This window comes from Drosophila ficusphila, unplaced genomic scaffold, assembly GCF_018152265.1.
Source record: "Drosophila ficusphila isolate 14025-0441.05 unplaced genomic scaffold, ASM1815226v1 contig_414, whole genome shotgun sequence".
In the NCBI taxonomy this organism is placed as follows: Eukaryota; Metazoa; Arthropoda; class Insecta; order Diptera; family Drosophilidae; genus Drosophila; species Drosophila ficusphila.
The window spans coordinates 13,488,707-13,513,204 of record NW_025064328.1 but is presented as its reverse complement, the minus strand read 5'-3'; the positions used below and the strand labels follow the sequence as shown (position 1 = coordinate 13,513,204).

General features: G+C 38.8%; 1 protein-coding gene across 1 annotated transcript; it reads right to left on the bottom strand.

The window, feature by feature from the left end:
* Nucleotides 1–385: 385 nt before the first annotated feature.
* On the bottom strand, nt 386–1,191 carry LOC108090937 (transmembrane emp24 domain-containing protein 2). The gene has a single exon (XM_017189872.2). The coding sequence runs from the start codon at nt 1,125–1,127 to the stop codon at nt 492–494; it is 636 nt and encodes a 211-aa protein (XP_017045361.1). The 5' UTR covers nt 1,128–1,191; the 3' UTR covers nt 386–491.
* Nucleotides 1,192–24,498: the final 23,307 nt, after the last annotated feature.

Below are 24,498 nucleotides of genomic sequence, written 5' to 3'. Positions count from 1 at the left end.
TATGGATACTTAAGCCAGCCCCCCGAACGTGGCAAAGTTTTATGGTTTGTGAAGCGTGAAATATGCAACAAATTGAGGGTAAAGAAAAGCCACAAGGAAAAGCCCAGCCGGATGAGATCCTTCAATGCTCATTCGTTGTTTACCTTTAATCAAGCAGCTTAGAAATAAGTGGATAGCACAGGAAAACCGAGAAAATAAATGTTAAATACGAAATATTATTTCATGTTTGTGATCATAAAATCAATGTCCTGTAAATTTATTTTTTATTAATGTATTTTGTTACTATTTATCTTTTATAATTAATTAAATTATATAAATATGTTACATTGCTTAAACACTTTGCGACATTTGTTTAATAATTTTTATAATTACAAAGCTTTAAAAGTTCAGCGATTAGGTTTTGCTTTTATTCATATCAAAGGTAATTAAACTGTCAGACAAGAGGTTTGATTTTGATTCTATATCAGCATTACTAATTATTGATTCATGAATTAAACCACTTTCCTGATCTCGAAGAAGTGCCTTAGGTAGTACACCTCCAATAAGGCAGTAATGAGGAGCATCATGGGTCCAAAGACAGACCAAGCTATAACCCGAAAGTGAACCGTGTCGCTAACATGGATATGGCCACGATATCGGAAGTGCATGTACTCCTGCTCGATTTTCACGGCTCCCAATTCGGCGGATAGTTGGTTGACCATTCCCTGAACCTTCGCCTGTTCGAGGACATCGTCCTTGCGATTCGAAGGATCCGAGTAGTATTCGAGAGCCCTGGCAATGTGAAACTGGAACATGAGAACCTTTGGAGTCAGTGTGGACATCTCGTTGTTGAAGCACAGTTGGTATTGGCCATCCTTCAAGGCCGTGAAGGTGAAGCTGCCCAAGGTTTCCTGTTCGGAGTGGTGAAGCCAATCGTCTTCAGGTCCCGAAATCTCAACTCCCACATCCTTGAAGCCACCCTCCATCACCTCAAAGGATATGGTAACCTTATCACTGACATTTGCGTGGTCGTAGAAGCACATCGTCTCATGGGCATCCACTGTGATAATAAATCCACAAGCCGATTCCAAAAGCAGCACGATTATCATAATAATGGACAGCATATTCGATTTGTTTCGGTTCCCCATATATATTTACGCAACTAATGTGTGTTTGATATATGGGATACGAAAAGTAAAGAGGAGACTTTGTTCCCCCCGACTACTCCATTCGATCTGAATAATTGAATGCTGTGCTAATTTAACCAGCTTCGCTTCATTATCGAACCGACTTTCCATTGAAAGTCAGCCATCCCATTTGGCTCCCTCTGCAAACACCCTTCAAATCAAATTAAGATGATAAAAGCAAATTGCAAATTGTCAGACGGCAGCCCCCCAGAGTCGCCCCCTTGGCAATGCATATTTGATGTTATCGATTCCTTGGCCCATCAATTGTCAAAATGTCATGCATTTTTAATGCCATCTGGGCGGGCGGACACACATTTGGATTTTCCACAAATCATTCTTCTTGCTCTGCCATTCGTCCATTGAATTTCGATTTATAACTTTTTGTCCAATAAATTTTAATGCAAGCTGCTGAAAATATTTTCATTGTTCTTCACGCTTTAATAACATTCAAATTCGAGATTGCCATAATTATTTTCGGTTGTAATTTTAGAGCTTTGTCTGTGGGCAAAATGCTGAATGCTGAAGTGGTTATGTTCGTGTAATAATATTCTGAAATCTGCTTGCATCAATAAAATAGAAATTTTTGGTAATATAATTCCGCTAATTGCTACGTAAATTTTCTGCAAAAATATTTTCCTAGTGGTTGTAACAACTGTTATTAAATTGAGTTTTGAATCTTTTCGGTAATAGTTTTGCTGTTTAATGACGTGGCAATAAATTGTGTGATAATGTATACTGTTTTTAGCTGGGCTTGTTCGTGTGCAGACACAAAAATTATCGACGCTTCAGCGCGAAGTCAACAAATTGATTCGATTGCGATAAGTAGCTACTCCTTTCAACAAATTGTTTATCGTGTGGAAACGCCGACATCCACAGTTTATGTCGCACCTTAAAACAATTTTACGAGTCGTCAATTCGACATCAACAAAACTCCTTCAACTCCACACGGACCCTCAACTATTTGCAAAATGTTCTCACACCCAACAAAACTCATGCCCTCTCTTTCTCCCCCCCCGTATTCCTATCTCTCTCTCCGGTGAAAATTTTACAACTATTTGCTGTGTGCTCTACTTAAACAATTTTTTTTCGCTCTGCTTTGCTTGTTCTTCAGTTGGCGTTTTTTTCCTTTTTTGCGAGTTTGTTTGCAGCCCGCACTTTTGAATATCCTTTATGATATTCAATTTCAAATTCTAATGCTTAAAGCGATTAAGTACACGCTTTACGCCACTTAACTCCATGTCGCCCGTTCTAGATGGTGTCGTCTGCCCTTCAGTTCTCCTCCTCCCCTTTCCCTCGCTCCTATCGCTATCCAGATCCTATCCATTTTCGTCCCGTTCCATCCGATTCGCGGTATTTGCCGACTTCAGTTACTTTAGGCGCCATGAACACTTGATGCCCGCCTTGCCCTGCCTACCGTGCACTGAAGAAAAAAAGGGAAAGTTTATAGAAATATTTATGAATCAATTAATCTGGGTTGCACAAATGTAGCCTTGCTGAAAACATTTTCTTAGAAATTATTAACAATAATTTGAAACTTATTTCAAATCGTTTTAAAACGTTAGTTTATTTTTTTGGTTTTTATTTTTAAAACTAAAACGTTAAGAAGATATAAATTATTTATTGTACAAATTATACTAGTTAATAAATTTCAATCTCGAATAATTAGTGTTTATCGATAAACAAGTTTAATAATATTACCTTATTGTTTATGAATCTTAAAGTAATGAACATTTTGCTGTTAGATTTTTAATATTGGCTTTTCTGAAATAACTATATATTATTTCCGTTAACTGGATAGCTCGTTGTTATTCTCAGTGTTCTTCTGCTATCCATTTTTGCTATCCCACCCGCCGTGTCGACATGACATCGAAGCTCTTAAGTGCCAGTTCGAGTTGGCCCCGCCACTGAATTTGCCTTTCTTTTATTTTTTGTGTGAGCCGTGCTCAAGGACTTTTTGCTGGGTACTTCATGTGCGTGCAGCAGCTTAGCAGCAGATGTGCGTGTAGGTGTGGCACTGGGTGGATCCCCCACCCCCAGTCCCTCCCATTCGAATAGATGAGGGGACAGATTTCGCTTCGGGTCGCCGTTTCCAACAATTGAGCCTGACTTAAAGCGGCTTAAATTACGCATACGCCCAGTCGGTCAGTCAGGCGACAGCCTGTGGATAATGGCCAGGATCTATTCCTCCTTCCTGTCCTCCCTTTTTTTTTCCTTCCTTTGTCCACTTATTTTGCATTTTCTGCAACTATTTTTTGTACACCTTGACTAGTTTCGGCATCCACTCAATTATTATTATGCCGCTTGGGGAAAAAGTTTCCATAGACTCACGTGCCTTTGACTTTGATCTCCTCTTCGGTTTTTCCTTCCCCCACTTTCGTATCTATCCACTCATCCCTTACTGTTCTTCATCAAATCGCTTTTGTGGCCAGGCCATTCGTGCGTGTTCTAATTTGTTTGCAACTCTACGTGTGTGTCTTTTGTTGATTGCCACTCGTGTCCGCCTTTTCCCACTCCCCAAAGGTGTACGAGTATACCCTCCCCCCTTGGAGTCCGGTTTTAATGCCCTTTTAAAGGTGAAAATGATTTCATTTCAGGACTTTACTTTTTTATATCTCTTCACATTAGCCCAATTTTGTACATCGTTAAACGTGACGAAATTGCCTCAATTCGGGGCATGTTTTTGAGCAGCAATTAGCTTGAAGTGTTCTCTCAACTCTAATAAAATTATAAAAGCTGAAATGGTAGTTGATAAAAATTAAAAAAAAAAATGAAAAATTTTTATATAAGTATAATTGAAAAGCAAAAAACAAAAAGATTATGCGAATACATCAACAATTAAACATAGTTAAAACTAATCAAAATATCATTTAGAAAATATAGTTTTTATATTTTATTAATTTTCATTTTAAAATATTTAAAAACATTTAATATTTTATTAGACTTATTGTGTGCCTGTCAAGTATTTGATTTTTCCAATCGCAAGAGATTTATTTCTTCCTGTTTTGCATTAACAAAAATGTATTTTTGTGACCGACTGCTAACAAATATTTTGTGGGAAATACCATTTCCTGTCTTATTGTAAAGGGATCAAATCTTTATTTGGCAAACAACTCAAAGAAATCGAGGCAAAGGGAAAACAGTTGAACAAGCAAACCAATCGAACTGATAAAAGGGGGCCGCATCCTTGCCATAAGCTGCACAGGAATCGTGCTAATCTCCACTTGAAAAACACTTGACAAGAGGGTTTGGGAGGAAAATCGAGAGGGGAAATGGAAAAGCCATGAGAAATGAGCCGAAGGCAGCCTGTGAATGAGCTGTAAAAAGGCTCAAGTATTGACAATGCCTTTGGTCTTCCATGAGATATCTTCCACTTTCTTTCGCTCCCCTCCTCTTCCCCTTTCTCGACTTTCCCCTCTATATGTGTGTGTAATGGGCTAATGGGCGTGGCAAAAGTGGGACATGACAACAAATTGGCAAATTTCGTATTTTTTCTGCCCCTTTTGCGGGATACTCGAATGTGTGCGTGCGTTTGTAAGGATTTATTTCAATTGAAAGTGCCGCCATGAGCTGTCAACATGAATCCCTTAGCCAGACTCTAGCAATAAGTCAGCTAACGAGCTTCAATGAGGCATGCCAAGTATTTCCGGTACACACACACACTCAGGCACACACACAAACAGAAAGAGAGGGGTTGAGAGAGAGCGAGCGAGATGGGTAAATCAAATGGCTTGGCATTGAAGCTGCTGCTGCATTTTCGTGTCTCCAAATTTTTGCTATGTGTTGGCATGAAATTTACATTAGAATTTCCTCCTCTGCTCTTTGACTACAATTTCCATGCACAAACAAGGAAGATGGAGAGAGTGGGAAAGGCAGGCTCTAAGGACATTTTGCATAATTTTATACAATTTTCAGAGCCGAAATTTCAACAAAATTTCGCAGTCAAATTATATTGCCTGCCAAACGTTTCTGTTAATGTCTGCATTGCCATTTGCATTTGACATTTGTTAGTTAATTTAATGTTTGTTTTTATTGCGAGATACATATAATCCTGTTTACCCCTGCCTCGGCTGAAACTCCCTTTGCTAATTGGCATCGGGTTTCTCCGGTTAAGCCCTCTCAATTAGTCCAAGTTTTTGGGGGCAAAGAAGTTTCTGACGCTTGCGGCTTTTCCATTGAAACCAAATGCCTTACCCCCTGCTTCAATGGTTCGAACGCACAATAGCACTGTAAAAAAATATTAGTATTGATTAAAATCTTGTAAATCTATTGTAATAAAAAATAGATACCAAAGAAAGACTTATTAGAAAATGTTAATCCGATGCATAAACGTAAACAATTCTGTTAAAAGATTTTTAATATATGAATAATGCTACACATAAACATTTACAAAATTCAATTAAATTCCAAAGAAAGTAAGATCCTTTTTCCAGTGCACCCACATTCTGGGGTCCCTCTGTATCCTTGCGAAGCATTTGACATTTGCAATTTTGCGTCACGCTTGGCGGACAGGCAAAAAGGTTTCTGTGGCTTTTGTGGCTGTCACTTGGCGACCGATTCGATGGCATTTGGACACTGGACGTTGGCATTCATATTGAACAGCTTTTGGCTTTGATTGAACTTAAATGAAGCTTGATGCGGTTAATGGGGGAGAAATGCCATGGGGAGTGTGCGTATATCAATTATGTAAAGTGCGGAGTCAAACAAGTAATGGAATCAGAAGAAGACCTCGGCTACCTCCGCCCCACAAAATAATCCCCCATTAAATCTTAAATTTCTTGGCATAATGCTTCATTTGAATTGCTTTACACATCCTATACGTTAAGCATCTCATTTGTTAAAGCAATTTTATGCCCTACAGTCGTCACATAAATCAAATGACAAACTCAATGATAATCACTTTTGCAACGGCGCATTCAATTAACAAATGTCGCCAGGCAACAATAACAATAAACAGGCAAAATTTAATTAAATATTCCTTAAACAGCAAGCAGCCGGGAGGATGAAAAGGACGAGAGTGAAGCAAAGATATGCAGATTGAATTAAGTTTTATTCTTCACGCCCTTTTCCAGGGGTGTCGAAAAGGGGGGGAATGGAGGGTGGGGGATTCTGACAATGTTTAGCACAAAATCGCAAACGTGTGTGTAATCCAAACATATAAACATTCATACACACACACAGATACAGCGAAGGGAACGTACACATACGCAGACAGACCGACACTTTTGCGGGAGCCACGAAAAATTTAATTTTCTCACATTACTTGTGCATACTTGGAAAAGCCGGAGGCGAAAAACCGAAACCAAAAACCGAACAGAGAGCACCGACAAACCGAAACGAGCACCTACCCCAGAACCCCATTCCCCCTCCCCCTTCCACCACCCCCTTTCATCCCATTTTACCCCTACAAATACAGTCATACTTTAACGTATGCGTGATATTGAAACAATGTGAAAATTGCGCATACGCACAGTTGCCGCACTTCGCACGCATTGTTCTCTGGCTGGGCAAAACCCTTAACCCCGGTGAGCAGCAGGACCCCATTGCGGACCCCCTTCAAAAAAAAAAAAAATACTTTATTTGATAAGCAAGTCATTTGCATATGGCAAGTTGACATCCCCGCTGTGGGGGATTTCCCGCGAAAGGATGCCGTGCTGTCAGGAGGGCGTGAAATTAGAAACTTTTGCTGAAATCAGCGTCGTGTCAAATATGTTACCTCTTTGGAGGACCAACTGACGGCAAAGTGACTGGCTGCCAGCAGGTACAGTTGAGCTTTTCTATGTGCTGCTTAACAATGAGTTAGAAATCAGGAAGTCTCGGTTAATAATTTATTTAACAATTTTAAATACAAACAATCAAATATTTTGAATGTGGTTTGGTTTTAAATAAAACTATTTCGATCAAGTCTTTTATTTTTCTACAGCACTTCTTTACAAAATCTTTTTATTTTCTTTACTGTTTATAAATTTCCACAAAATAAACAATAAAATTTCAATTTATTGCTTACTCTTTGACTTCGACCGTATTTACAGAGCCTTATCGTTTATTGAGAATTTAGCTCTGAGCAGAAAAATATTTATTGAGGAAATTCTATAAAGTGTTTGCACATTTATCAATATTTTATCGATTATGGCAGCTTTGCAGCACATACTATATATCTAGAATGCCATTTATCTACTTCTTTGCAAAACCCATTGAATTGTTGCAGCAAACGCATTTTTTATCAACATTGTTCTATAAAACAAAGCTTCAATAAACTGATTTCCATCATAAAACAACCATAGTTGCTATTTCCTCTACCAGAACCTAAAAAACACATTCATATTTTTCCAAACAATTTCTCGAAAGATTCAGTGTCAACACAGGGTCTAAAACCCAACAAGGACGTACATCATCGGCCATTATATAGTTTCCAGTTAGCCGGGCCAAGCAGCCAGCTTAACCAGATATTTTCCCCGAATTCCTCGCCAGAATCCCCCGCCAATTCCCCTCCACCTGCAATCCACCACTGGCAGTCGAGAATTTTTGGTAGAGGCGACAATATTTTTGCACAATTTCCATTTTATTATTGCACATAACCCAAAATGCCATTTATTTTTACAAGTGCTTGTTGAAGTTTTCTCCATTTCTCTACACTTGCCGGCAGTTACAGCAAGTGGGAAAGGGAAATAAGATGAGAGAGAGTGAGCGAGACGGGAAAAGGGCAAAAGGGTAAAGGGTAACAACAACAATTGCGATGCCAAACACAGAAATTTATGGTCATTTGGGGAATTTTACGCTTTTTCAGCTTTGGAGCGCCGCATTAAATGCTTACATGTTGATTTAACATCCTGAAGCATGCACAGTTCTACAGGCCAGCCCAATGGATTTTCTTGGAAAAGCCACCCCTCATCCTTCCCTTTTCCGGCTTTTCCGCCTTTACCGCCTTTCCCGCTTTTCCGGGCAACTTAAAATGCTACTTTGCATGCACTCGTCCTGGCCCCATTCCACCGTCTACATCCTTTTGCCTTCCGATTCCTTCTGTTTTGTTTTAGCGCGCTCAGACTTCGTTTTCGGCGCTGCAAATCTTTGTTTATTTGCAGCTAAAATGCAAGGATTTATTGTAATTTTATACACAAGCCCGGGCAACGGCAAGCCCTCCGGCCAAGCTCAACAAATTGTTGGAAATTATGGCCCGAAAGCCAAGCGCTTTCATAAACATATGGTGGCTACGACCAGATTTGTTTAAAGTTTGCCCGTAAAGTGGGCAAACTTATTCGAAACAAAGAATGCAGAGAAGCCTTAAAGTTTTTCCAGTTCACTTCATTTACAAGTGCGGAAAACAGAGAGGTTGTTAAAATTGCAGGGATTTTAATTAAAAGCTGCATTTCTGTAATTCAAAAGTTATGAAACGTAAAGTCGAATTTAATTTCTCGAATTAAAGTCTCAAGTTTTATAACAATTTTATGCTCACCATCATAAATCTAACAATTAGTAATATCTTAAAAGTTATAAGCCGTATACGTATTGAACTATTTCTCTAAAACTTGGCTTAATTGTGTGTAGTCAAATCGATTTTCCACTTCGACATGGTTTCCATTAAGCTTTCTCCTTAAAAACACTCTATGCCGAAGGCTTGGCTAAGTCCTTTGTTCTGTTATACGTTTGTTTTCCCGTCCCGGCAATCCATCTTCATTGGAGGGCCACAAATCAAAGCTCTCACAGAAATGGTTTACACTGTATGGCTAACACTGAGCTAGGGGGAAAAGAGACTGGCATTGAGTGGGGGAAAAGCGAGGGGGATGCTGCGGAGATTTCAAGAGGAAATTGCGCTTTTACCACTCGCACTTTTACTTGGCTGCGTATTTGAATGTTGATTTTTTGAAAGGAATTTCAGCTCTCAAAAGAAATGCCAATGCAGCAGGAAAGTGTGGGTGTGCAAGGGTGCACTGGAAAAAAATGCAACCTAACTTAATTAAATTTTTAAGAAATAAGTGATTTAGAAAGAACTGATTCTTAAAATGATATATATTTTTTTGTTTGGTATTTTTATATGGAAAAAGTAAAATTGATATTTTTTTCAGATCGATTTCAAACGATTTTCCTCTCTTTTATTATTACTTTGTAAGTCATTGTGTTTTTTAATGTGTTTTTAGAAGGTTTTTGGTAAAAGTGACTTCCTTGAAATAAGTCCTTGGGGAAAAAAAAGTCTTTAATATAAAAAAAGTTGAAAAGTTTTAACTTTGAAAAACAAAATCAGGAAAAGCTGACGCAACTCTTCAAGTTATTTTTATAGGTGGCATTCAAATACAAGGTCTCAATTTTTTCTCTATGTGTAGGCGCAGCAAAAGCCAAAGTGAGCGTGCAATGAGAACCGCGTCTGTTGTGTGTGTGTGAGCCAAAGTTTGTTGTGTGTTTAGTTGCGCGTACTGCAGCCATTTTTTGTGGCTAAAAAGCGAACACACCCCGGAGAGAGAGACAAATACGTATGGAAAGCCGTATTGGAGGGGGTGAAAATGGGTGAAAAGGAGTGGCGGAGGGGAAGGGGGAGGGGGAGGGGGTTATACAAAAGCGGGCGGACCCATATGCATTTCGAGTGCCCGACGGCGGTCAAAGTAAAAAGCATCAGGCTTTCGCTTTGCTTTGGTGTTTTGGCTTGAATATTCACATGCATCTGTATGTGTATGTGTGTGTTAGTGTGTGTGTTAGCTTGTGATATGTCAAAGTAAAACTTTGTCCCGCTCCTTCGGGCGCTAGACTGTAATCTCTGTCCGCTGTTTGCCATTTTCCATTTTCACGGCGCTCGCGTCCGTTTTGGTTGCTCCAAGCCATATTGTTGGCCTGCCCAAAAGTCACCGCTCCCGCCTCCGCTAAAATACAAACACACACACAAACGCATACACACACATTGCCACATGAATATATAAATATTTGCATACATTACTCGTATATTTGTCCCAAAAGTGCGCTGTTTTTTGGTTAGCAAAAAATTAAAAGCTGGGCTGGGAAAAGCGCTGACTACGGGGGCAATCTCGTATATTTTTGATGAGTCTCGCGGGGACGAGTAAGTCGATGCGATATGCTTTGTGTTTTTATCCCCATTATTCAGCTTGCGCTTTTTAGTGGTTACCTCAAAATGTGCAATCATTACGTACCCGTATTTTTAAAAAATTAGTTTCATAAAAAATGTATTTAACAAACCAAAATAGTTCTATCAAAAAATGTCTCAAACATAGCTGAAGAAATGATAAAGTCCCCATGATTTTGAAAATGCTTTTAAGCCCGACTAAAGCAGGACTCATCTTCACACAAGATCTGCATTAATAATCCACAAAATTTCCACCTGCTAAAGTGAGGCCAAAAACTATCAAGATAATTTGCTAAATCGTGTGGCTGCCACAGGCTCCCGAAAAACCCAAAACCCAAAAACTCAAGCACGGGCGAAACGAACTACCAGTATTTTCGGCAGCACCTGGTTATGGGAAAACTTTAAGCAAATTATGACGTTTATTAAAAAGCTTTAAAGCGACTGGCAAGCTGGGTGCTGGGAAAGTAAGCACGTTTCCAGCTCAAACATTTTTCAGCCAGTGGAAGCGGTAAACTTTAATGGCTCACGCATGTAGACAGACAAAAGTTTTTTGGGGCCAGAAGAACTTGAAGTAATTTGCACAGTAATTGGGTATTAACCTAGCACAGAACGACGTTGGGTAAATGGACGTAGTTTAAGGCACGTTCTGCAGCTCGGTTCGTTTAAGTGTCGGCCACTCACATTGCTCATACGTCATGTGAGCCCCGACTGCGGTCAGTTTGATGGATTTCCACGCCCTTCGGGGCCTTTGCCAGTCGGCTACTGGCTCCGCAGTTGGTTCTTCTTTATTCAAAACTTGGTTATCCATTTTCAGTTTCCAGTTCGGTTTCAATTCCACCGCTGGCGGCCGTTTTTGCACCATTCTGGGGCCTTTATTTGATATTAAATATTAACAAAATGGCCTCAATGTACAGCACAATGTGCAGCAGGGGCGCACCGGAAAGGGGATGCAAATTGGACAATTGGGTAGTCCACTGAAGGCATCCCTTTTAATTTGCAGTACCAGCGCCCCTGCTCTGCATGTGTGTATGTGTGTAAACTTTGCGCTTTATCCTTAAACACACAGCCACACTGCTGCATGTGTTGCGTTTATAAATTTATATAGATGTTGGCTGCTGTTTGCTCGGCAAATTTTCCTATCCATTTTTCGCCCCTACCTTTGCTGTTTCGCTTTCAGCCCTGTTGATGTTGTCTATTTGCTCAACTGACGCATTGCTGTTGTTGGCCAAGTTGGTGTTGCTGCAAATGCAGCACGCGATGTTGTGAATCTTCTCTCGGCCACTTTGCATGTGTAGCGGCAATTGCAGGAGCCTCTAAAAGGTTTTTCACGTTCATTCCGCCGCGAGTAGTTCAACTTGATTTCGCCTGTGAAAGAGTGATAATTCTATGAGTATTCCTGCTAACATAAATAACTAAAATGGGTTTTGAACATGTCTATAATGTATTCGATTAGTTTTAGTAGCCTTTAAATGTATTAAGAATATTTTTATGCTTTATATTTAAAGATTTATCTTAAGTTTTAAAAGAAGAACCCGTGAAAATAGTTTTATAATATAATTTCACTAGAAAAGCTTAGATAATTAGATTATAAAATCTAGAATGGCTTTTGTGTTTTTATTTACCATTTATTTTTGTGGAAAATTTCCAACTTTCATGGCGGAATAATATTTTTCCTGTGGGTCTCTATTTTTGTTATTGCATTCTTTGCTTTATTTATTTTCCTAGCACACACATAGCATTTCATTGTAATATGGTAACTCTGGTTCCGAATTCCCCAAAAATTCCAGCCCCCTGAAAACAAAGTCGACTGTTTTAAGCAGCTGTTGGCAGCTGTTGGCAGCTGTTGGCCCAGTACTGATAATCACATTTCGCGAAAGCTTTTTGTTTCGGCCCAACTCACTCACTGGCCTCCTCTCTCTTTCTGGCCTTCGTGCGCCGTCTCGCTCGCACACATGGAAATTAAGTTAATGTTTGCTTATGAATAAGCAAATAAGCGTCTGCAGTCGGATGGTTTTTGGGGGCGAAGGAAAAGGGGAAAGCGGAGGAGCAGCCTGTTCGTGATGGACTCGCTGACGTTTACATTTTTGAAATGGCCAACACGTGTTCCTCCAGCCACTTTGGCCCACTCCAGCCACTCCCCCCACCGCCCACCACCCACTGCCACCCCTTTTGGGTCCTTGAGGGCCCACGCTCATTTCAATTTGCTTGCATTTCAATGCAAAACTTTTTCCATTTTGGCCCCGGCTTTCATTTCTCCGAGCTCTCTCTCACGTTTCATACGATTGTGTGCAAAATACTTTGTGTTTTGCTTTCTCCTTTACCCGCGTGAGTGTGTGTTAGTATGGGTGTGTGTGTGTGTATGTGTGTGCCGGCATAATTAGCATTCTCCGTGCATTAATATTAATTAGTTAGTTATGCTGTGGCGCCTGGATCCGGATCAGAACCGGTTCCGTGGATGGTCAAACAATGTTGGATATATGCACATATCTGTATATGTTAAAAAGGGTGCAGCATTATCTCAGCCAGCTCCAGGAACTATTCCCATCGGTGGACCAAGCTGGCGGTGGATTTCCCTTCATTTTTTATTTCATAAAGTAAATGCTAACTTTAATGGAGAGTCTGAAACGGTTTACATGCAATGAAAAAGCTAAAGTTTATTGCTAAAAAAAGCAATCTGTCAGATTAATTCAACGCTTTTCATTTATTAATCTGCTTATTAAAAGCGGGATCGAGCTTTAAACGAAAGTCATTCAATAATTAAACGAGGATTGAAAAAGCATTCACAAATTGATTAATAAAACATATTTTTTTCTGTTTTTGTAAAGAATGTCGTACACCATGTAGCTTATATCACCTTTTAAATAGTAAACCAACTTATTGTTACACATACGCTGATTAAATAATTTATTGTTTACGTTTTAAGTCCAATGAATTATAACGAATTAAAAGATACCAAAGATATGCAGCTTATTTAAAGTTTTGGATAAAACGTTCATTTTAACCGGTAATCAATAAGATAACCACCTTAAAATAAACCACTCTTTGTATAAAATTAAGTCTTTTGAGTTTTAAGCTTGTACCAACAGTTGCATAACTTTCTAACTATTCATATGCCTAAAATTCTCTCGAGAAGCCAAGCCAATTTAGTGCCCATGTGCAAATCCTGTAGTCCAAAGATACCAAAGTGCAGCAGGTCATTAGGCCCCCTCTTTTCGGCCCGAAAAGTCTGGCAAGACGAAACTTTGACCGGCCAGAAGACAGAACTTAAAGCAACCAAAGCCGCTTAGGCATGTCCATAGCTTCCATAGCTTCCGGTGCCTGGAAAAGTTCGGAGCGGCGCTCTAAATTCACGTTGATGCCCAGGATACAATGGCAAACAAATAGAAATGTGAATGTAAATTTTATGGCTTCGCAAATAAAATCATTTGCTGCGACAATTTTCACAAATGAGAGAGAGGAAGGGAAAGCATTTAAATAAATAACAAGAAAAAGTATAAATAATAATGGCAAAGTGGCAAGCAAACAGAACGAACCAACGGATGGAAATTATACGGGACGAAACGGGACAGGAAAGGACAGTCAGGCAAACAGGACACACAAATAAATGGACAAACAAACCAAACCATGCTATAGCATAGCATACCATGCCATACCGTACCATACCATCACAACAAGGTGCCAGGACAAATGGTCTCCGGCTCACGCTGCGTATGAGTGATATGCCTTTGGGGCGTAAAGCTTGGGGCTTGCGCTCAGTTTTTGGGGTCGCAATCGAAATCGGTGCTCTGCATGCTTTTAATTTATGCCATTGTTGGCTGAATTGAATCCAGGCCAATCAAGTGCAATTTATATAGACATTTGCCAATGAAACGGCTTCACAGTTACAGTTTGCAGTTGTCAATTTATTATTTACACGCACATCGAATGGAGATGTCGGCAAACGAGGGTCGCTTTTAAAAGGGTTCAGTGTAAATATACAAGGGGCAAAGTGTATTTCTAAGCCTTTTGATTTGCCTAAATAAACTTCTAAATGATAGAAACACAATCATTTTAAATGCTGATGGCTACGATGCTTTACATATTTTGTTCTGATATAAACTGAAACTAATTGATCCCCTCTCGTTTATAACCCACTTCATGAATGGAACTCTTTCAACTTTAATTTCATTATAAGAATGTTGCTTAATTGCTTTCTGTTCACATGCCAATTTGCCATGTTATTAAGTGGACACCGAAAAATACCTTATCGAGGGAGTGAATATAGTACACCAGTTCGAGCCAAACTTTTTCCTTGGCTTACACTCTTCGATCGGGGTGTCCTTCTATCAGTTTGCTTTTAATGCATTCCGACATGAAGCTGCCAAACAAATATGCAAATTCTGGCAAACATCTGCAATGCCTTTGAATGCTTTCGGAGTGGCTGCCGTAGCTGCTGTCGATGAACATTCAATGGAAACGGCACGGCATATTGTACCGACAGACAGGCTAATGGCAACTTTGTCCGTTTTTGGCTCCAGGATCCCTGAAAAGGAGTTCATGCACTGTGGAAATATTTGTCATGAAAAATGTAAAAAAAAAATTAAAAGGTTTAATTGCACGAATATTTATTTTTCCCATAAAATTAAAATCAGAATAATTCTTTTAAATTCTAAAATTATTCATAATAATTGTTCTGACACTTCTAACGATTTTTTAGTCAACATTCTTTAAATTTATTTTTTTTATAATCAATTTAAACTGAATATATTCTATCGATTTTTTATTAATATTCGTATTAACACCTTAACCTTTTTGGTTTTGTTTTGGAATACAAAATCATAATTTCTTTGTGTGTGGTTAGCACATACACAACAAAAGCCAAAAATCTAAGCATCAGACAGCAGCTAGAGCAACAATATCTAATCAAGTTGCCATGTTTGAATGGGCATCGTGGCAGCAGATTCGCTTGCCACTTCTCCAAGGCAAATTCGTTGTGTTTGCATTGACATTTGGTCGTCGGAGGCCATTGGCACGTTGCCTTTGCATTCGAATTAACAGTTATTTTTGGCACTCTTGTGCTGTATCTGAGCCCCCCACCCCCTTTCCCTTCCATTCACCTTTCACCGCCCTTTTTACCAGACTGGCGAACTAAAGGTAAACCAAGGGATTTCTACTTTTCTGCTTTTGGCTGCAGCTAATCTTGGCACATTGCAATTTGGCGAGGAATGTTCAATGCTGATTGCAACTGCAAAGGATTTTTTGGGGAAAAAAAAAATAAAACAAGAGAAGATTCCGCCTTGTACAACCACTTAATCGAAATCCTTGCTCAAACATCGATTTTGAAGCCGCAAAAACAATACCGAAATATTCAAATAAAGCAAGCCAAATTTCCTATTCAAATATTTCTCTGAAGTTTTGCTGGTAAAACGGAAAATTTCATTTTTGGTATGCAAAAGAAACTACACAGAGATTCAAGTAGGTTAAGATAGAAGTCAAACGTATTTGTTAAAGAAAAAACTGGATTGTATTTAATCGAGAAGAAGGCTTTGAGCAGCTACACATTCTATTTTTAAGTAGCTTTAATATTTTCATGATCATTCATTCTTTGGTCTTTTTAAGAACAAAAGAAAAAATATTTAAAGATATTTAAGATAAGCTCAAGATAACATATACATTGTGTAGTAAAATCAAACACAAACATAGAGGCTATAAGATCGAGAAATGATTTCAACAAAATTTTAATTAACAAACCAATTAGTTTTGTGTTATTTTGAAAAAGGATAGAAGAAGTACAGGGGGAAAAGCAAACACAACTCGTTGCCAAAGTTGTAAAAACATGGCAGCAAAGAAAAACAATGGCAAACAAATAGCATTGACCCAAATCAACTTGAAAAGGAAGCATGTAAAAAGCAAATACGTAACGAAGGCGAAGATACAGATTCAGATACAGATACGGATACGTATTTGAATGGAAGATGCGGGGATAGAGGATTCCAGCTCGGGAGAAGTTCAAGCTTAACCGCAGGCCACAAGCTTCGGATCCGTTCTCCACATTGCAGCAGTCTATACGGCAATTTAGATAAACTTGTTCTTGTCGGTTTTGTTGCCCATGTTGATGTTGTTGCTTCTGTTGTTGTTGCTGTTGTTGTTGTTATCCTGGCATTGACCAGGCCAAGAGCAGCAGATGCTCACCGCAAAAAGGCAAAAGTCAAGCCTCGAATGCAGGTCCTTGCGAGTTCATAAAACGACAATCTACTCGCATGGCAAAATAAAAGAAAAACTCGGAACATTTGAGCAGTAATCGACAAAGGTGGAGGGGAAAGGGGCAGAGGGGTTTAGTCAAAGGGAGCAGGATTGCCGGTTAGACCACAGGACTTTGATTAGACCTTTGACCTGTGATCGGGTTTTGTCTGCTTCTGGCAAAAAAAGATGGAAAGTGAAAAGGTTACCTTGTTGATTTTTCTTACAAAGTTTATTTTTGCTAAGAAATCGAATTTTATATTATCTGCATGTTTGTCTATTAAAAATCGAAAAAGGGCTGAAAAAAAGCAAGAGTTGTGCCCTTTGTCTTTTAAAATTAGTTTTCTAAAAAAACAAAAGCAATGTTAACATAAAAGCTAGAAAAAAAATACTATTACACTTTTGTGTACTTATGTTTATTTTTACAAATGCTTTAAGAAAAACCAATATATTTGAATACACTTCCTTATATCAGCTTTCGTTTAAATAATTATAAATATTTTCTTTTTTTTTCAGGTAACTATATATCTGGGAATTTAATCAAGGTTGATGAAATTATGAAAAGCTGGCGAAACTGCCTCATCAACAGCTAATGAGACTTGCAGCCAGGCTCCAAGGCCCGCCGTTCACATCGTCAACGGGCTGAAAAAACTCCGCCCTTTCCCTTGTTTTTCCCGTCACCTCAAACCACCGCAGATTGCACGTGAAATTCGCAAATTATGCAATTAACCCATTTCCAGCAAGATGGCCACATAAAAGGCAACTGCAAGGCAGTTCCAAGCCAAATGAAGTGTGCTCGTGTGTGTGTGTGTGTGTGTGTGTGTGTGTGTGTGGGAACGGGTATTGTGCGCGTTTTTAACTTTAAATAGCTGCTGGCAGGCAAATCTTTTTCATAAATTCGCACGGCAGCTTTTTGGCCAAGGCCCAGGAAAAATCGCACCGCAGAAACAATGGAGGAAAAAAGAAAAAGGATAAGGCAGTGGAGAGGCAGAATCTCGGTTAAATTCAAACTGACGCTGCAATTAAGCATAATGTCCTTGCAGGGATAACGTTAAGTGGCGCGTGAAATTACATTAATCATTGAAGGGATTTTTACATGCAACGACGAAGGAGCCAACCGCAAAGGCTGTTGCACCTGAAGGTCCTTTCTCGCCCTCGATCCTTTTCGCCTTTTTTTCGCCGTTCTGTTTGAGAGAGGTGGGCGGAATGGTGGACTGTGAGTCCTGGTCAAACAGAAGCTTATTTTGTGGGCATTTCTCCGACCCTTTTTTTCGTGTTTGTTTTTTGGCAACCAGCGAATGGAATGAGTTGGCAACGGTAAAGGTAAAAAAGGTAATTTTTAAGGACTACAAAGGACGGAGGTGGTGTGTAAAGCTGACCCAAACGAATGTGTTCGAAACGTTACTTAAACTAATGAAATTACATATTTTTCTTGGCCAGAAGAGGTGGAAAAATAGGCCAATATAGGAAATTATTTGCTTGACTTGATTTCAGTTTAAAGAAAAACGAATTCCAATGGAATTAACAATAAACCGAATAAATTGAAAATGTTATTTGCGCAAATTAAATTACAGATATCATATATATTATTGTATTTACTTTAAAGAACAAACAAAAGAATAAAATGTTAAGCCATAAAACGCTTTACCAAACTTAGCTTATTAAAGACCAAATTTAAGGCCAATTCATGCAGTTAGCAGGAATTTTCTGGCTCACAATTTAAGCAAAATTCCCCGTTGTGTTAGAAATGTTTGCTTTTCTGCGGATATAGAGTTATTGATGTTTGCAATTTGAGTTTCGTGCATTCAAACACACATTTCCACAGTTGAGATTCCATTTGTAAACATTTCGGCAATCATTCATTCTTCAATTTCACAAATTGGCCCTCAAATGTAGGCAGAATATGGCAATCCCCCATTTCTCCACAGACATACTGCACAACTACCATCGCGGCATAATCAAATTTTGCAGGCAAGCAACAATTTCATTTTTGGGCCACGCCTTTTCACATCCCCTACATTTCATTCAGCCGGCTTTACTTCATATTTTTTGTGAGCCTTTTTCAGGCCACGGAAACCGGGTAACTGAGAGCGGGCAATGGAAAAGGGGACTAGAAATGGAAAGCGGGGCAGTCGGCACTCTGCCACCCAAAACTCAGTTAGAAACGAAGCCCTTGAACTATGCAAATTTCTGAAATGAAAACTGGGGAAAAAAGGCGGCGGGAAACGGGGAACACAACGCATGATGCAAACTTTAATTGCCGCGAATTCTGCTGCGGGAATGGATTTTTTGGCGGCTGTAACTTGATAATTGATTGCTCAAAGTGAGAGAAGACACAAGGGGTGGCTCACCCAAAAAAGGGGTTAAATGGAGGCGGGGGTAGGGCTTTTGATCAAAGCAACTCGTTCTGCCCGTCAAGCAGAATTGCATTTTGCACTTCGCCCCAAAGGAAAGGCAAACACATTTCAATTAGCGCTTCCCCTTCCTAATGAAAGTGCAGCCTTTAAACAAATGCACAGGGGATAATTCCCTTACGCCACCAAATTTGCTGGCATTTCAGATTTTCAGCTAGGGCGAGCATCATTTTTGATGCCCCCTGGGGATAAAATACAAATAACCCAAAAAACAAAAAATGATGTGACTTAATACCAAAAAATAAACTAAAAATGCTGACCAAATATTTGGGTTTCAATAAAGCCATGCAAATAGAATTATGATTGATATATCTGGTAGTCAACGTGTAAAAGTTTTTTAAATAAACATTTAATACATGGGAGGATGTACTAGAATTGTTGTAGTTTACAAATTTAATTTCTACAATCGGATCAGGAAATAAAATGATTTGGGAATTTGTCAATAATAATATAATAGACTTGAAGGTAATTTTAAACCCTTTCGAATAAAAATTTTATTTTTTATTAAGGAGACAACTCGGATCCCATTTAAATTCTTGACAAGCATCACCATCTAAATTTATATATCTAAATGCTATATGCATTTTTTTTTTTTTTTTTTTTCGAAAAATTTTAAGGAAATTTACAAAGATTTTTAAATTCCTCCTCATCAAATAGTACTGCAAGTTTCCATCCATCCGTAGGCTGAAGCGGCTCTTAAATGCAGTTTACCCGTTCTATTTTTTCCATTCCCCTGCTTTAAGAGGCCTGTGGCATATATGTACTTATGTCCATATATGAACTTCATTTGTAGTTGCTGCTGACTTTGGCTTAGCAAAGAAAACATTTGTGGGCCTCCGCTCGATGATGACGTTGATGTCGTTGCTGTTGTTGTTGACAAAGCATAAAGTGCAGCATGTTATAGAAAGGACCACCTGGTCCACACACACACACATACACACACACAAAAAGGCATAGGGAGAGAGTTTTTATTATGTCACACAAGTGCTTCCTATGACACACAACTTCCTGGTTGAGGTGCAGCACAAAAACATAGAAAAAGAATGCAGTAAAAGCAGGGCTGAAACAAGGACAGCTTCTTGTTTGTTTGCCAGCGTGAAAGTACACTGAAAAAAAAAGTAAAGGCTTTTTAAGAAAATTCATATTTTTAATAAAAATTATTTATTTATTTACCAATGGTTTTGAATCAAATTTAACCTTAACTACAACTTGTAAATTAAATTTTTGTTGCATAATAATTGCTTTAAAATATTTTTCTAATTTTGCTTTATAAGTGAACATTTGCGGATTTTTTGTAGGGTGTGTTTGCTTGCCTCAGCAAATGCCAAGAAATAAAGAGTCCATTATGAGTGGTACGCCTTCTGGGCGGCAAAGTTTTGTGGCTCCCTTCGCCCTTTGTGAACCAGCAGCTGATATGAATTTTTCGGCTGATTCCGGGCGAAAGTTGTGCGAAAACTTTAAATTTCTTGCTAGCGAGTTATCAATTGCCAGCACACGAGTTCTTCAGGCGGGCACCAGCCGTTCTACATGGCGTATACTTAATGCTCGACTCAAGCGTCTACAAGAAGCTTTTCCACACTCACTTAACCCTTCATCTTCCACTGCACCATCCCCTCAAACCCTCGAAAACCAGCGACCACACGAAATTCGAAACATTCTCAACTGCTACTTACATAATTGCCAGCTCCCTGAAATCCTTTCGTCCTTCTTGGACCTTAACTGTTGCCAAATTCCCGCCGAACTTCATCAAAATTCCAATTAGCGCTTACACTCAATTACAAGGCGAAAGCCAGCTGCCACGCCCACTTGCAAGGGCAGGCGAGAGCAAATACAAAATACAAATACAAATACACAACACAGAACCACAAAACACAGCGCGAGTACATTAAAAACTTTTCCACGAAAATTGCCAAAGATTTTCGGGTGGAAAGAGTTTTTGGCAAATAGAAATAGGAAATGGAAAGTTTTCGGGGTTCGGAGTTCGGGGTTTGGGAAGTGGGAAAAAGGGAAAACCAAATGGGAAAACCCCTTTGTTGCGCCTTGTTAAAGTCGTTTGGTAACATTTTAAAGTCAAGCCAAATATAGCAAATGTCATTAAGTTTGGGGTGGTAGTTGAAAGCCGGGCAAATATTTACAGCAAGCTAAAGGATGTGGTAAAGGGCTCTTTGAAAGGAAAGCCAAGGCTGCCGCAGGATATTGAAATTCATGTGTAATTATGAACACAAACCCACGCGCTCGCACAAGGACTCTTCCTTATCCTTTTGTAATTGTTGAGCCTGCCGCACAATATGAAACAATTCTAGCAGCAAATGTGACTTACACACACACACAAAGACACCCACGGAAACACCCACACACCAACGAAATAGTGCGCCCATATAGATTCATCAGCCAATGGGGAAATTAAGTGAAACGGCAGCGAGACTGTAAGACATCCCCCCGCAAACCCTTCTTGTGATTTCATCAACGTAATACGATAAATTTCATAATGAAACGATGCGTAATTGCCCCAAGACCATCGCCTTGGTCTTGGTTATATGCGAATGTGGGCGTACATAAGTTTTCGCATCCTTAACAAGGGGTCCTTTGGCACTCAGGGATGTTTTTGGAAAGTTTAATTGAGTTTCGAGTATGGAGAGAAAACATTTAATTATAACCAAACATTGGGAAAATCATATTTTATGTTTATATAATGTGTACATCATATAATGCCTTTAGATATATTCGGCTTTCTTAGTTCGAAACTGAATAATAAAATATTTAAGAATTCGTTACATCATTTTGTTGTTTCACTACATGTATACAATTTATTGGCAAATACATAAGCATTTAAATATTATTTTTTAAGATGGTTAATCATTTTATTACTATTTTGCGAATTAAAATGCATTTAAAATTATATGCTCAATATCTTTCACAGCCAAAATTTTTCTCACATATTTAAAATAACTTATCCCACAAACATAAAGATTTATTTTAATACCGTACATTTGCTTTCAATTTGAATCAATTCAATTTCACTTTCTGGCCACTTTTTGCCATCAAATTTTTTTCCAGTTCCTTGCACAATTTTGCAAAAAATTCTCAAATAAAGCGATGAAATATATATGAAACACCTTAAGCACATTGAATACATTTGCATGCGCCATATATAGAAGGTATTTATAATATTTTAAAAACATTTCAGGTGAAAAAATGGCTAGCGGCTTTTTGCGAAACAAACCTTGCAAACCATTTTTTTTGTTTTTATTTTGCTTTTCGGCGTGTTACATTTTTTATACGTACGCGTGAAATTTGTTTTCATTTCATTTACAATGAAAATATTTTGTTGTCCCCATTTTGTTGGTGCTCGGATAATTGTTTTATGTTTGCGACGGCAGGGGGACAAATTCAAATGCAATAAATTTTTATTAATTTCTTTGTGCTTCGTGTGCACGTATGCGGTGGGTTTGTTTGCTCTGTGATTTTGAGCAATTTGTTAAAGCAAATATTGAAATAAATTTTGTATCCGTGTCAGCTTTGTGCAGCTCTCACAGTGTTTATTTGCTCTTGCGATTATGCAGCCTTTGATTTCATTTATTTATACGCACGAATAGCTTTGATTTATGGAAATTCCCGTCACTCATATTTTCTCCTAGCCTGGATTATATGGCAAATAATGTTGTTAGTTTTCGCCCCTAGAGCTTTTAATTATGAGCATTTTTATCCTGGAAGCCTTCATATTTTGGGGACTTTATATGGGTTTTGGTTCTGAGGTCTCTTATATTTCATATTAAACGCGTCGCTTTGGTTAGGGATTTTCGTGAACTAAAAAAAGCATTACAAAACACTCACAACTTTGCCATACAGTAATTTCCTGTCAAACTTTCTGCATTGTAATTGAGTGTAAAAGCAAAACTTTGCCTACTGCGAGGAAAAATGGAGGAAAACCATCCTGTCTTGGCTCTTGTATCTTAACTATGTTGCCAAAGCCAAAAGCCGCAATTGAGGAAGCTACTCAAAAAAAAAAAAAAAAAAAAAAAAAAAATAAGGGAAAAACTTCTATAAACTGTAGCCAACGCCACAATGGTTGCAAAAATGGGAAGGGGGATTGTGGAGGGCACATATGCTGCGGCTTGAATTTATGAAGCTTTTGTTTTCTTGTTTACTTGCAGGCAGCCAAAAAAAAAAAAAAATAAAACACCAACCAAATTATGGTTAGAGTTTAAACTTGTTTATTACGCGAAGCTCCCTTTGCCACCCTCCTTTCTTTCGCCGCCACTTGAAACAAGTTTTTTAATTTAATTTTCATGAAAATTCATGAATATTTCTTTTGCACGTATCAGAAATCTTTTATTAGTCTCCAAAAGTTTTTCTTTCGGCAACCAAGTCTGAGTTGAGCTCTTCAGTCAACACATCTGCGGAGAGTCTGTGGAAAATTTGCAATTAAAATGCACGAAAGAAGTGGAAAGCACAAGTTGCACGAAGAAGGTGGATGTGGCTGGCTGTGTGAAGTCCTTAATTGTCGGTTTGGTTTCTGGTGTATAAACACAGGATATTTATCGAATAATTAATGGTTTCAACTTGTAAAATGGCTCAGATGTTTGATAAGATTGCAGGATTAATTAGTAATTTATACATTGGCTTATTGAAATTTTTTAAGAATAATAATACGTAGTTATTAGTCGAGAATTTCATGAAGGAAATATCTTTTGAATTGTTTATACATTTTATGAAATTAAACCATTTCGCAAAACAATTTGATATGATTATCATACCATATTTTTGATTATTTAAGAATGGTTTAGAACCAGTTGCTGCAATTAAATAGGCTTTATGTTTGTACGGAAGTCCCAGCCAAAACGCCCACAAGCTAAAGCCGAAATGTACCCAACTAAAACCATTATCCTTTTGCCAGGCAAAGCTGCCTTGCAACGGGATAGATGGCGAGTCGAATCAACATTAACATTGCTCATACGCCCCATTGTTCCGTCCGCAAATTAAACGCCTCACTCTAATCGACTGCGGCTGCCTAAGCTGTCTGCTTTCGGGAGAGCCGTATAAATATTAATAACCTTTCGGATGGCAGACTCCGACTTCAGCCGCCTCCCCGGAGAGCTTGTCAAACACATCAAAGATGGCAGACTGCCTTGCCGCCCGAGGGGCTTGGATTTCGAGGAGGCAAAGGGGCAAAGCACTGTACAATTGCTACAAATTGCATTCGCCTGGCTTTGCTTTGTCCGCGGAAAGTGGAATATATACATGTGGCGTGGGCTGCGGAGGAAATCATTCTATGCCAAAACATCGGCCTAAACAACATTACAACATGCATCATCAACATAATCAGCAACAAGCGCGCCTACAACATCACGATGATGGTGCGCTTGTTTGGGGGTTCGGTGGCAAACTGGAGCTAAGCATCGTTACATGTCGTGTCATTCAACCGATATCGCCCGATCTGCGGGGGCGGTGGGGATTCAGGAAGGGGAGGGGGGCGGTGGGTTTACCTAGTTCGTGGGTAAATTTAGACATGTGCGTGCCGTGCTCGAGTTCATCATCTGCCTTAGTTCTTTTAGCTTCCTCTACAGAAGCACTGCCAAAAAAAAAAATAACGAACAATTTCTTTATCTTAAAGACACCTTTTAATCTATTTTCT

Coding starts and splice junctions, on each gene's coding strand:
- LOC108090937 (XM_017189872.2), bottom strand. CDS start 1,127: ATGGGGAACCGAAACAAATCGAATATGCTGTCCATTATTATGATAATC.